This window comes from Etheostoma cragini, unplaced genomic scaffold, assembly GCF_013103735.1.
Source record: "Etheostoma cragini isolate CJK2018 unplaced genomic scaffold, CSU_Ecrag_1.0 ScbMSFa_4665, whole genome shotgun sequence".
NCBI lineage: Eukaryota > Metazoa > Chordata > Actinopteri > Perciformes > Percidae > Etheostoma > Etheostoma cragini.
Window position 1 is genome coordinate 34663 of NW_023269058.1, and position 11608 is coordinate 46270.

Genomic DNA, 11608 nt, shown 5'->3' on the forward strand with positions numbered 1-11608 from the left:
TTCTATGATCAGTGTGATCATTTATTTATTTTTGGTTCTTTTTTATTTTCACACTCACAGACACACACACTCAATTGTTAGTGTGTGTGTCTTTGAGTGAGTAAGAGAGAGAGAGAGAGAGTAACAGAGAGAGAGGGGGGCGGTGGGTTGGAATGTGTTTGTGTGTGTATCTTCATTTGTAATGTTATTCATTTATACTGCAACTGCCTTTTATGTTATTTATAAAACACAGCAAGAAAGTTTCAGACACTGACAGGGCCAGCAGGCAGTTAAAAAAAACAAAACAAAAAACTTTGATGACAGAGATGCAACCCGAGTCGCATTCTACCAAACACTATGTCTGAACCAACCCCACGGTTACTAGAAGTCTCCTGGGGACTAGCTACTAGGTCAAACTGAAGTATAAAACAAACCTGAAGCTGAAGAAACCCTAAACGTTAACGGGACAGCCCCGCGGACCTGAGGGGGGGAGCTGGTCACTTCTCCGTGTTCTGAGTGCGTGTGAGCGGAGTTTCACACAGCAACAGAAGGAATCCGTGTGTGTAGGGAGGGGCGCTGGGACTAGCCAATCACAGAATAGTGTAAGGGAGAGGTGCTGTGACTAGCCTATCACAGAATAGTGTAAGGTAGAGGTGCTGTGACTAGCCTATCACAGAATAGTGTAAGGTAGAGGTGCTGTGACTAGCCAATCACAGAATAGTGTAAGGGAGAGGTGCTGTGACTAGCCTATCACAGAATAGTGTAAGGGAGAGGTGCTGTGACTAGCCTATCACAGAATAGTGTAAGGGAGAGGTGCTGTGACTAGCCAATCACAGAATAGTGTAAGGGAGAGGTGCTGTGACTAGCCTATCACAGAACGGAGACACAGTCAGTGGAGACTTTCATTGAATCCGATTACGGATATTGACTCGCATTACTCGTATGAAACTTGTACTCGGCAAAAGTGCTTTATCCGTACCGGATACTCGTTTCAGCCGAGTATTCGGCTCATCCCTAGTTTTGAACTAACTGCAGATTAATCTGTTTTTTAAAAACGATTTAGAAGGTGAAATCTTTGTTAAAATCAGTCAATATGATCGTTTTTACCTGTTTGATGATGAGCCATCAACAGAAGATTCTTATAACTGTTTCTGGATTTTCTTTTGTTTTCTCAGTTTTCAGCGTCAGACTTAATGAAACTAATGAGATTCTGCAGCAGATAAAAAAACGAAACTCAGGTTTGGACTTTACTTCTTTTTGTTTCAACTTCACTTTAACGTGTTAATATGTGTCTGCTGGAAAATAATTCTTCCTCCGGTTTTATAACAACTTGGGCCACATCAACCAGCTCCGACCTGGGGGACCTGAGGTGTTCCCAGGCCAGGTTGGAGATACAATCCCTCCACCTGGTCCTGGGTCTTCCCCGAGGCCTCCTCCCAGCTGGACCCTCCACCTAGTCCTGGGTCCTCCCCGAGACCTCCTCCCAGCTGGACGTGCAGCATCAGTAGTAAAAGTAAACTTTTTCTTCCAGGTGACCTGAAGGTGGCGTTTTCCGCCGGTCTCACGGATTCAGGATCAGTCGGACCCTTCAACATTGAGACGACTCTGGTCTTCTCCAAAACCATGTCCAACATTGGACAGGCCTACAACCAGACCGCAGGTAAACCACATTTCTCTAAAGATGTGTTCAGGTGAATTCTGGGCGTGCTGGTCGTACAGGGAGGTGTGTTTCAGGTGCATTCTGGGCGTGCTGGTGTCTGTCAGGTGTGTTAATGTTGCCCTTCTCTGTGTCTGTCAGGTGTTTTCACGGCTCCCGTCAGAGGACTTTACTTCTTTAGCTTCACGGCTGCAGATTACATGAAAGGTTACATGGGTCTGTACCTGTACAGGAACAACCAGCCAATCCTCTTCAACCTGGACCTGAACGACCACGGCGGCTACGCGTCTATGTCCAACGCCGTTGCTCTGCAGCTAGAGGGGGGCGACCAGGTCCGCCTCAGTCTGCCGGCCAGCTACCGGCTCTACGACGACTCCCGAAACTTCAGCGTCTTCTCCGGATTCTTGCTGTTCGCCCTCTGAGGTCTGACAGTCCCAGGACCAGGACCAAGGTACGAGTGAGACATCCTGTCTGCATAAACTATCCTTTCAGCTGTCAGACTGGATCAAAGAGACTGGACTTTTATTTTGGTAGAGACTTCCTGTGGTTACAACCAGTATAGACGTGTTTAAGTCAATGAAGCTCATAAATATTAAAAGGTAAGCTTGTATTTATTTCAACTTGGACTCCATATCCCATCATGCATTGGTGTCTGAGAGTCTGATGAAAACTAGAAACAAGCTGTAATTCAACCCTACAGGACAGATGTAGAAGTAGTAATTATTTACATGGAGTCTGGTGGAGATATGCTGCTCTATACACACTAAAAGTAGTGATTATTTACATGGAGTCTGGTGGAGATATGCTGCTCTATACACACTAAAAGTAGTGATTATTTACATTGAGTCTGGTGGAGATATGCTGCTCTATACACAGTAAAAGTAGTGATTATTTACATGGAGTCTGGTGGAGATATGCTGCTCTATACACACTAAAAGTAGTGATTGGGTTTGGTAATGGTGATTTTGGGGCTGCAGCGGTCTCTCTTAATATTGGACCTATTTTAAAGACTGCTGTTCCCATCAGTCACTCAGACATGAAGAAGGTAGACGAATAATGAAGTTTCCCTTTAAAGGTGCAATGATCAAAATTGACATTCCTACACGGCGGCCCTATAAATAACCTTATAGAAAAACACAAACATCTAAAGAAGTCTCAAAATTTTATTAAATTTTGACAAAAAATCCATTTCAGCTTCGTATTCGTGTGTTAGAGAAAGTTAAACCGTGTTCCTCTAGCAACAATTATAAAAATGTACATTTAAAAATATTTTTAGAAAAAAACCTCATCAGTCAGTGTTCAGTAGTCTGGCTGTTAGCTCTGATTAGCACCAACTGCTAGTGGGGACAGGAAGTGGAGCACAGAGACAAAATAAAACATCCGGTTGATTTTCAAAATAAAATAGAGCGTGCTGCTGGCGGATCATAGTTTTATTTTCAAAATAAAATACCCTGTGCTCCCAGCGGCTCATATCTCCCTGCTCTACACCTGGAAGACGTCATAATAGGAGACAGGAAGTCCACAGCTCAGAGGTTTTGTAGTCCTGTTTATAGAAACTACATCCCGTTATATTGCAACATCACACGTCCCTTTGCGAGCTCTTGTGGGTTGTCGTGGCAACAAATCCGGCCCTGGTGGGCCAACACGCAGTTGGTGGAAATCAGAGTTAAACTGTAACATCCACAGAATAAATACAAACTACAAATCTCCCTTGAACGCATCATCTGTGTTAGGTTCAAGTGAACTCAGGAAAAGTAATGTTCATCCAACAAAAAGAACAATAAAGTTTGTTCAAATCAAAAGACGTGTCATATTGCTCCTTTAAAAACGTTTCTACGACAAAACGATCAATAATCAGCTGGTTTCACATGACTCAGAGATCACATGACTCAGAGATCACATGACTAAGAGATCACATGACCCAGCGCTAAAAAGAGATCACATGACATGTCTAGAATCCTTCGAGACACAGTCTAGTCTAGAGTCCTTTTGAGACAGTACCAAGTCTAAAGTCCTTTGAGACGAGGCAAAGTCTAGAGTCCTTCAAGTCCAAGTCTAGAGTTCTTTGAGACGAATCCAAGTCTAGAGTCCTTCAAGTCCAAGTCTAGAGTCCTTCGAGACAAGACCAAGTCTAGAGTCCTTCAAGACAAGTCTAGAGTCCTTTGAGATAAGACCAAGTCTAGAGTCCTTCGAGACAAGACCAAGTCTAAAGTCCTTCAAGACAAGTCCAAGTCTAGAGTCCTTCGAGACGAGTCCAAGTCTAGAGTTCATCGAGACAAGTCCAAGTCTAGAGTCCTTCAAGTCAAAGTCTAGAGTCCTTCGAGACAAGACCAAGTCTAGAGTCCTTCAAGTCCTAGCCCAGTCCTTAGAGACAAGACCAAGTCTAGAGTCCTTCGAGACAAGTCCAATTCTAGAGTTCTTCGAGACGAGTCCAAGTCTAAAGTCCTTCGAGACAAATCCAAGTCTAGAGTTCTTCGAGACAAGTCCAGGTCTAGAGTCCTTCAAGTCCAAGTCTAGAGTCGTTCGAGACAAGACCAAGTCTAGAGTCCTTCAAGTCCTAGCCCAGAGTCCTTCGAGACAAGTCTAAGTCTAGAGTCCTTCAAGTCCAGGTCTAGAGTCCTTCAAGACACAGCCTAGTCTAGAGTCCTTTTGAGACAGTACCAAGTCTAAAGTCCTTCGAGACAAATCCAAGTCTACAGTCCTTCAAGTCCAAGTCTAGATTCCTTCGAGACAAGTCTAAGTCTAGAGTCCTTCGAGACAAGTCCAAGTCTAGAGTCCTTCAAGTCCAAGTCTAGAGTCCTTCGAGACAAGACCAAGTCTAAAGTCCTTCGAGACAAGTCCAAGTCTAGAGTCATTTGAGACAAGACCAAGTCTAGAGTCCTTCGAGACAAGACCAAGTCTAAAGTCCTTTGAGACAAGTCCAAGTCTAGAGTCCTTCGAGACAAGTCCAAGTCTAGAGTCCTTCGAGACAAGACCAAGTCTAGAGTCATTTAAGACAAGACCAAGTCTAGAGTCATTCGAGACTAATCCAAGTCTAGAGTCCTTCGAGACAAGTCCAAGTCTAGAGTCATTCAAGTCCAAGTCTAGAGTCCTTCGAGACAAGTCCAAGTCTAGAGTCCTTCGAGTCCAAGTCTAGAATCCTTTGAGACAAGTCCAATTCTAGAGTTCTTCGAGACGAGGCCAAGTCTAAAGTCCTTCGAGACAAATCCAAGTCTAGAAATCTTCGAGTCCAAGTCTAGAGTCCTTTGAGACAAAAATCTGAAATTTTTTTCACATTTTAGTCACTTTTATTGACATTTCCTCTCTTTCTATTTCTTTTACCAATTCTTTTTTATCCAAATGCTTTAATGACCAAAAACACCCAAATTAAATGAAAGTAAAGAGCTGATTATTGATGCACCGTGTGAGGAGCATTGTTGGGAACCATCCTCTGGACTTTTTTGGACAATTAGCTTTAAAGAAACCCAAATTTCTGATATAGAAACTTTTTAGAAAGGAGTCAAATTAGACCAGAAGACACCGGGGGGGTTAAAAACATCAAAATTGACAAAAATGTGGAGAAAAGTCGAGAAAAATAACAGATTTTTTTTCGACATATTTGAAGCTTTTCCCGACATTTTGGTCACTACAAATATGATTTAAAATGTCAAAAAGTGACAAAAAATTGAAATAAAATCGACAAAAATGTTAAGAAAAGTGTAGAAGAAGACCAAAACGTTGAAACCTCAGCCCAGAGAAACCCAAAGCTGCCGTCGCCGGGACGACGCAAGGTTAAAGTCTTGTTCTGGTCCCGGAGAACAAGACTCGAACCCTGGTCAGTGCGGACCGGGGTCCATCCTCCGGTGGACGGCCTGCAGCAGCAGCAGAGAGTACTCCTCTAGCAGGGCCGCCGTCCTCACCCCCCCCGCCCCCCCAAGCCCCGCCTCCACTCCCAGCATGCTCGGCACGCCGAGCGGCAGACACTGGAGCTCCGCCCTCATGGCCTGGAAGGCCTCTGATAGGACGACAGCCATCTGGCGCTGGTCGTCGTGGGAGGAGCCGCTCACCTGGAGAGAGAGAGACAGGTTAGAGTTTCACCTGGAGAGAGAGAGAGAGAGAGAGAGACAGGTTAGAGAGAGAGAGACTGGTTAGAGTTTCACCTGGAGAGAGAGAGAGAGAGAGAGACAGGTTAGAGTTTCACCTGGAGAGAGAGAGAGAGAGAGAGACAGGTTAGTTAGAGAGAGACTGGTTGTAGAGAGAGAGACAGGTTGTAGAGAGAGAGAGACAGGTTGGAAAGAGAGAGAGACTGGTTGTAGAGAGAGAGACAGGTTGTAGAGAGAGAGAGACAGGTTGTAGAGACAGACAGGTTGTAGAGAGAGAGACGGGTTGGAGAGAGAGAGACGGGTCAAAGTCCCCCCCTAACCCTTTTACCAGGATTTAACAAGTAAGTATTTCTGACATTTAAGAAACTGACTCACCTTCCTGTACATGTGGGTGGCTCTCTTAAAGCAGCTCTGCAGCTCATTGGTCAGAGCTCTGCAGGTCTCCACACTGATTGGCTGGTCTGTAGAGAGAGAGAGAGAGAGAGAGAGAGAGAGAGAGAGAGAGAGAGAGAGAGAAGTTAAGGTCACTCAACAACAACAGAAGGGTCTGACACCATAATAAAATGCATTTGACTAGAAAGGAAGGGAATGCTGAAAAAGAAGTGACGGATGACAAAAATAGAGTGAAAGGTCTCACCCGTGAGTACGGAGCGAGAGGAGGAAGAGGAGGATCGGGGGTGGAGCCAGAGACGACAGGATGAAGGGATGAACAAGAGGAGGAGGATGAGAGTCCAAACCTGCGTGGTCGCTGCCGCTCGCAGTCTGCGGCTCTGCGTCCTGTGGGGGCGGAGCCTGCGGCGAGACTGGAACAGGCTGCGGTGCCACGTCCTGTGGGGGCGGAGCCTCCGGCAAGACTGGAACAGGCTGCGGTGCCACGTCCTGTGGGGGCGGAGCCTGTGGTGAGACGAAGACTGGAATAGGCTGCGGCTCTGCTTCCTGTGGGGGCGGAGTCAGCGGCGAGAAGGAGACCGGCGGAGGCCGCGTAGATGGTGAGGACAGCGAGGCAAGGGAGGGCTTGTCGGGGAGCGGCCTGCTGCTGCCGGGGACCCGCGCCTGGAGGCCCCGGGGAGCTGGGGTAACGTGGTTACCCAGACCCGAAGAGGCAGCGATGACAACAGGGATGACGGCAGCCTGCGGGGGCGTGGCCAGTGCGGCGTTGGAGGGCACCACGGCAGTCAGAGGAAGAGAAGGAGGTGGAACGTCTTTGACCTGAGAGGAGGCGTCGATCGTCGCTGCCGGGTCCTCGTCGGGGTTGTTGAGGCCGTCGCCCACGGAGACGGAGCGCAACATCTTGGCCATGGAGCTGGCGGTGGGGCTCATGTAGGAGCGGGACGCCGCCGGGGGGGCGGAGGTGGTGGAAGACTTCCTCTGAGAGGAAAGAACAGACGGAGCAGCAATGGCGGTTTCCTGCAGGGGGGAGCGGGGGGAGGCGGGGCTGGGTCTCTGAAGGAGAAGGGTTGTGGACGGCGGGCGTCTCGGGGAGGAGGGGAGTGTGGTGGGACGCTGCAGGGGGAGAAACAGCTGATGGGGGGCCGCCGGGGAGAGAGAGGAGTCACCTGAGGGAGAGAGACAGGGTTAAAGTCGGCGACAGTTGGCCTTGTGTCCATATGTGTCCATATATGGACACATATGGACCATGTATGGCCCATATATGGACACAATCCGGTCAATTCCTAAAAGCATCTTAAGCTCTGTACCCGTTTTGGTCTCTGCACCCGTTTTAGTCTTACCTGTGTCCGTCAGCAAGTTCTGGACCGACTGAGTCTTGCGAAGTCCAGAGGAGAAGTTCAGATGGGAGGCAGCAGCTCGGGCCGCCGGGCCCAGGTTCCTCCTGGACTCCAGCGAGGTTTGGACCTTTTTCTTCAGGGGGGAGGGCCGGTGGGCCTGCTGGACCTGCTGAGCCTGCTGGGCTGCACCCTCCCCCTCTATCCGGGCACACAGCCGATCCCAACCCTGCTCGGTTTGGTCCAGGCTCTGTTTGTGGGTTTGGTCCGGGGTCGGTTTGTGGATTTGGTCCGGGCTCTGTTTTTGGATTTGGTCCGGGGTCTGTTTATGGGTTTGGTCCGGGCTCTGTTTGTGGATTTGGTCCGGGCTCTGTTTGTGGGTTTGGTCCGGGCTCTGTTTGTGGGTTTGGTCCGGGGTCTGTTTGTGGGTTTGGTCCGGGGTCTGTTTGTGGGTTTGGTCCGGGGTCTGTTTGTGGATTTGGTTCGGGCTCTGTTCGTGGGTTTGGTCTGGGCTCTGTTTGTGGGTTTGGTCTGGTTTCCATGACACCCTGCTGTTGTGGTTCTGCTCCATCAGCGGGCGGACCTCGGAGACCAGAGGACGGGCCTTCACCCCCTCTCCTCCTCCACTGGTGGTCCGAGACGGGAGAGGAATCACAGTCCGGCTGTGTGGGGGGGGGGAGATCATTTTCTTCAGAAACACAACAAACAGGTACAACAAGGTTCTGGATAAGCAATCAGATCTGTGTGATTTGATGTTTTACCTTCCTGCTGCATTCTGGGAGAGGAACCTGGACGAGATGCTGAGACTCTCGCTGGAGCTGTGAGACGCTTTGCTCGGACTCCCTGTCAACACACAGGTTACATGTTTTAATCCTCCAGGGATCACTGAGTCCACCTGTTCCAACAGAAAACTCCGGACTGTGTTCCTTAAAATGGTCAGCACTGTCAAAAGGTTACACTGGAGACACATACACAAATCTAGAGTACTACAAGCTGAAGACAAGTCAGAGTCTAAAGTCCTTCAAGACAAGTCTACAGTCCTTCGAGATAAGTCTAGAGTCTAGAGTCCTTTGAGACAAGTCTAGAGTCCTTCAAGACAAGTCTAGAGTCTAGTGTCCTTTGAGACAAGTCCAAGTCTAGAGTCCTTCAAGACAAGTCCAGAGTCCTTCAAGACAAGTCTACAGTCCTTTGAGATAAGTCTAGAGTCTAGAGTCCTTCGATACAAGTCCAAGTCTAGAGTCCTTCAAGACGAGTCAAAAGTCCTTCAAGACAAGTCTACAGTCCTTCGAGATAAGTCTAGAGTCTAGAGTCCTTCGATACAAGTCCAAGTCTAGAGTCCTTCAAGACAAGTCAAGAGAGTTTCTAGACTGCGTCTGTACCTGAGTCTGAGAGGTCGGCCAGTTTGACAAAGTGCTCCTTCAGGAAAGCTTCCTGGTCTGGAGTCTGGGGGACGGCCTGCAAGCCTCTGTCTCCTCCTCTTCCTCCTTCGTCTTCATCCTCCTCCATCTCCAACTCAGACGAGTTTCCATCCCCGCTGAGAGGCTCCGAGTCTGCCAGACGGGAGAGAGACGGATTATAGGTTTCTGTTGGTCTGTCTGTCTGTCTGTCTGTCTGTCTGTCTGTCTCTCTCTCTCTCTGTCTGTCTGTCTGTCTGTCTCTCTCTCTCTCTGTCTGTCTGTCTTTCTGTCTCTCTCTCTCTCTGTCTGTCTGTCTGTCTCTCTGTCTGTCTCACCGTCCCCTGCAGGTCTGCCTGGACTGGACAGGCTGGAGCTGAACCCCAAAGAGCAGCCGCTGTCTGGACTCGGTTTGTCCTGACGTCCTCCAGCCGAGGGACACACCTCCTTCACCTGGAACTCACTGACAGGAAAGGGTGGGGCTTATTAGGGTCACCACAAAGACTCGCGGACGCATTCCCTGGAAGTCTGAGTCCAGATCCCCAATTCATCCGGTCTCAAGTGGACTCACTGCAGACTTCCAGAGGGTCCTCTTCACTGACTGAATTACTCACAAATCATTGCAACACAGACGTGACGGCTTTAATTGCGGACTGTTAAACAAGGATGAAGTTACCTCCCTGCCAGGCTCAATCTGTCCTCCCATTGGTCGGGATACAGCACCACAGGCTCCCTGTCTGGGCTCCGATTGGACAGATGGATGAATTCTGGCCTCTTATTGGCCCTTGCCTCGTCATCCTCCGCCTGCACACAATCACACACACCATCAACTCAGCCAATCACAAACCGTGTGTGTGTGTGTATGTGTGTGTGTGTGTGTGTGTGTGTATGTGTGTGTGTCTTGTCTGTGTGTGTGTGTGTGTGTGTGTGTGTATGTGTGGCTGTATGTGTATGTGTGTGTGTGTATGTGTGTGTTTGTATTAGTGGCTGTATGTGTGTGTGTGCATGCATGCGTGTGTGTGTGTGTCTATGTGTGTGTGTGTGTCTATGTGTGTTTGTGTGTGTGTGTGTGTGTGTGTGTGTGTGTTCTCACCCATGCGGTGTTGACCTGCAGACTGATGGTGCTCCCCATCTCCTGATTGGTCCTGTGAAGCCGCGCCTCCTCACCTGGGTCCATCCACCTGGGGCTGACATCGAGGGGGCGGGGCTTCACCTGGAAGGACAGAAAGGTCAGAGGTCAGAGGTCAGGTTAACTGCTTCATCACTACCATTTGGGGAAATAAAACACCCCAAAACTCCATAAAGCAGAGACCTGATCCTTCAGTGTTCTACGGAACCATGCATGGAATATTTGGATCAAAGAATCCCAAATCCTGATGTAGAAGCTTTTTAACGCTTTTCATTGCGCTTGAGATACTTTTTTGAAGCTTTTTTGATATGTTGAAATTTCCTATGTAGAAACTTTTAAAAACGGGTCAAATGTGACCCGGAGGGTTCCAGAGGCTTGGTGGTGGTTTATGTGTTCTGACCCCTTCTTGCTCTGCCTCGGTGTCAGGGCGGTATGAGTCGAGCAGCCTCAGGTCCAACATGGACTTCACCATCAGGACGCTGTCCCCCCCCGTCCTCCTGGACCAGCGCCGGCGAGGAAGTCGCCTCCCTGACGCCTCCTGAGGATCACAAAAAACACTGAAGTACACGCCTCTACTGAAACAATGTTGTCATCATTACGTTAAAGGGTGACTTAACTTAATTCACCCATTCATGTGGAGATATGCTGCTCTATACACGCTAAAAGTAGTGATTATTTACATGGAGTCTGGTGGAGATATGCTGCTCTATACACGCTAAAAGTAGTGATTATTTACATGGAGTCTGGTGGAGATATGCTGCTCTATACACTCTAAAAGTAGTGATTATTTACATGGAGTCTGGTGGAGATATGCTGCTCTATACACTCTAAAAGTAGTGATTATTTACATGGAGTCTGGTGGAGATATGCTGCTCTATACACGCTAAAAGTAGTGATTATTTACATGGAGTCTGGTGGAGATATGCTGCTCTATACACTCTAAAAGTAGTGATTATTTACATGGAGTCTGGTGGAGATATGCTGCTCTATACACACTAAAAGTAGTGATTATTTACATGGAGTCTGGTGGAGATATGCTGCTCTATACACACTAAAAGTAGTGATTATTTACATGGAGTCTGGTGGGTTTGGTGATGGGGATTTTATATCCACTGACCTTCGTGCCTTCTCTGCAGCGCTTCTCATCAGATATTTCTGCAAAATAAAACACAAAACAGGACACAATTTATTTCTATTACTTATTGAAACACCTGAAGCATTTTATCCAACAAGGAACGCCGCCTCGCCATATTTTAGTGACCATACAAGCCTACATTGTTGTGCATGCAAGAAAAAAATTATATACAATAAGAGTATATTTATTTATGTACTCTACTTAAGTTTACCTAATACACATTATTCCAGTGATGAACAATAACATTAGTAATTAATTAGTGATAAAAAGTGAATAATATAATGATGCTACACCTTTGTCCTCCTCCAGACTTCCTGCTGCGACCATATAAGGACGGCTGGGCTCCTCCTCCTCTTCCTCCTCTTCCTCCTCCTTGTCACTGTCAGACGACATTGTGACAACACGAGGAGACGCAGCCTCCCTGCTGCAACACACACACACACACACACACACCCACACACAAACACACACACACACACACAAACACACACACACACACACACAAACA

General features: G+C 47.9%; 2 protein-coding genes across 3 annotated transcripts in view; one reads left to right on the forward strand and one right to left on the reverse strand.

The window, feature by feature from the left end:
- The window catches only part of LOC117941277 (nucleoporin nup211-like), a 10194-nt gene extending 7380 nt beyond the window's left edge, over positions 1-2814 (forward strand). Inside the window, exons 15-17 of the mRNA XM_034866348.1 lie at positions 1155-1217; positions 1511-1639; positions 1778-2814. Coding sequence (XP_034722239.1) covers positions 1155-1217; positions 1511-1639; positions 1778-2058 — 473 coding nt within the window. The 3' untranslated portion in view covers positions 2059-2814. The remainder of the gene's footprint in view (positions 1-1154; positions 1218-1510; positions 1640-1777) is intronic.
- Positions 2815-5399: 2585 nt separating this feature from the next.
- Positions 5400-11552, reverse strand: mapkbp1 (mitogen-activated protein kinase binding protein 1). Of its 2 annotated transcripts, none has more exons than XM_034866346.1 (12): positions 11394-11552; positions 11083-11120; positions 10366-10503; positions 9930-10049; positions 9513-9640; positions 9175-9299; positions 8822-8992; positions 8204-8285; positions 7449-8104; positions 6456-7274; positions 6094-6179; positions 5400-5682 (listed from the first exon to the last, which is right to left on the reverse strand). In XM_034866346.1, exons 1-12 carry the CDS (start codon positions 11491-11493, stop codon positions 5452-5454), a joined length of 2694 nt encoding a protein of 897 aa, XP_034722237.1. In that variant the 5' UTR covers positions 11494-11552; the 3' UTR covers positions 5400-5451. The 2 variants fall into 2 exon arrangements, with proteins under 2 accessions (XP_034722237.1, XP_034722238.1); XM_034866347.1 differs by having other exon boundaries at positions 5418-5682; positions 6356-7274.
- Positions 11553-11608: the final 56 nt, after the last annotated feature.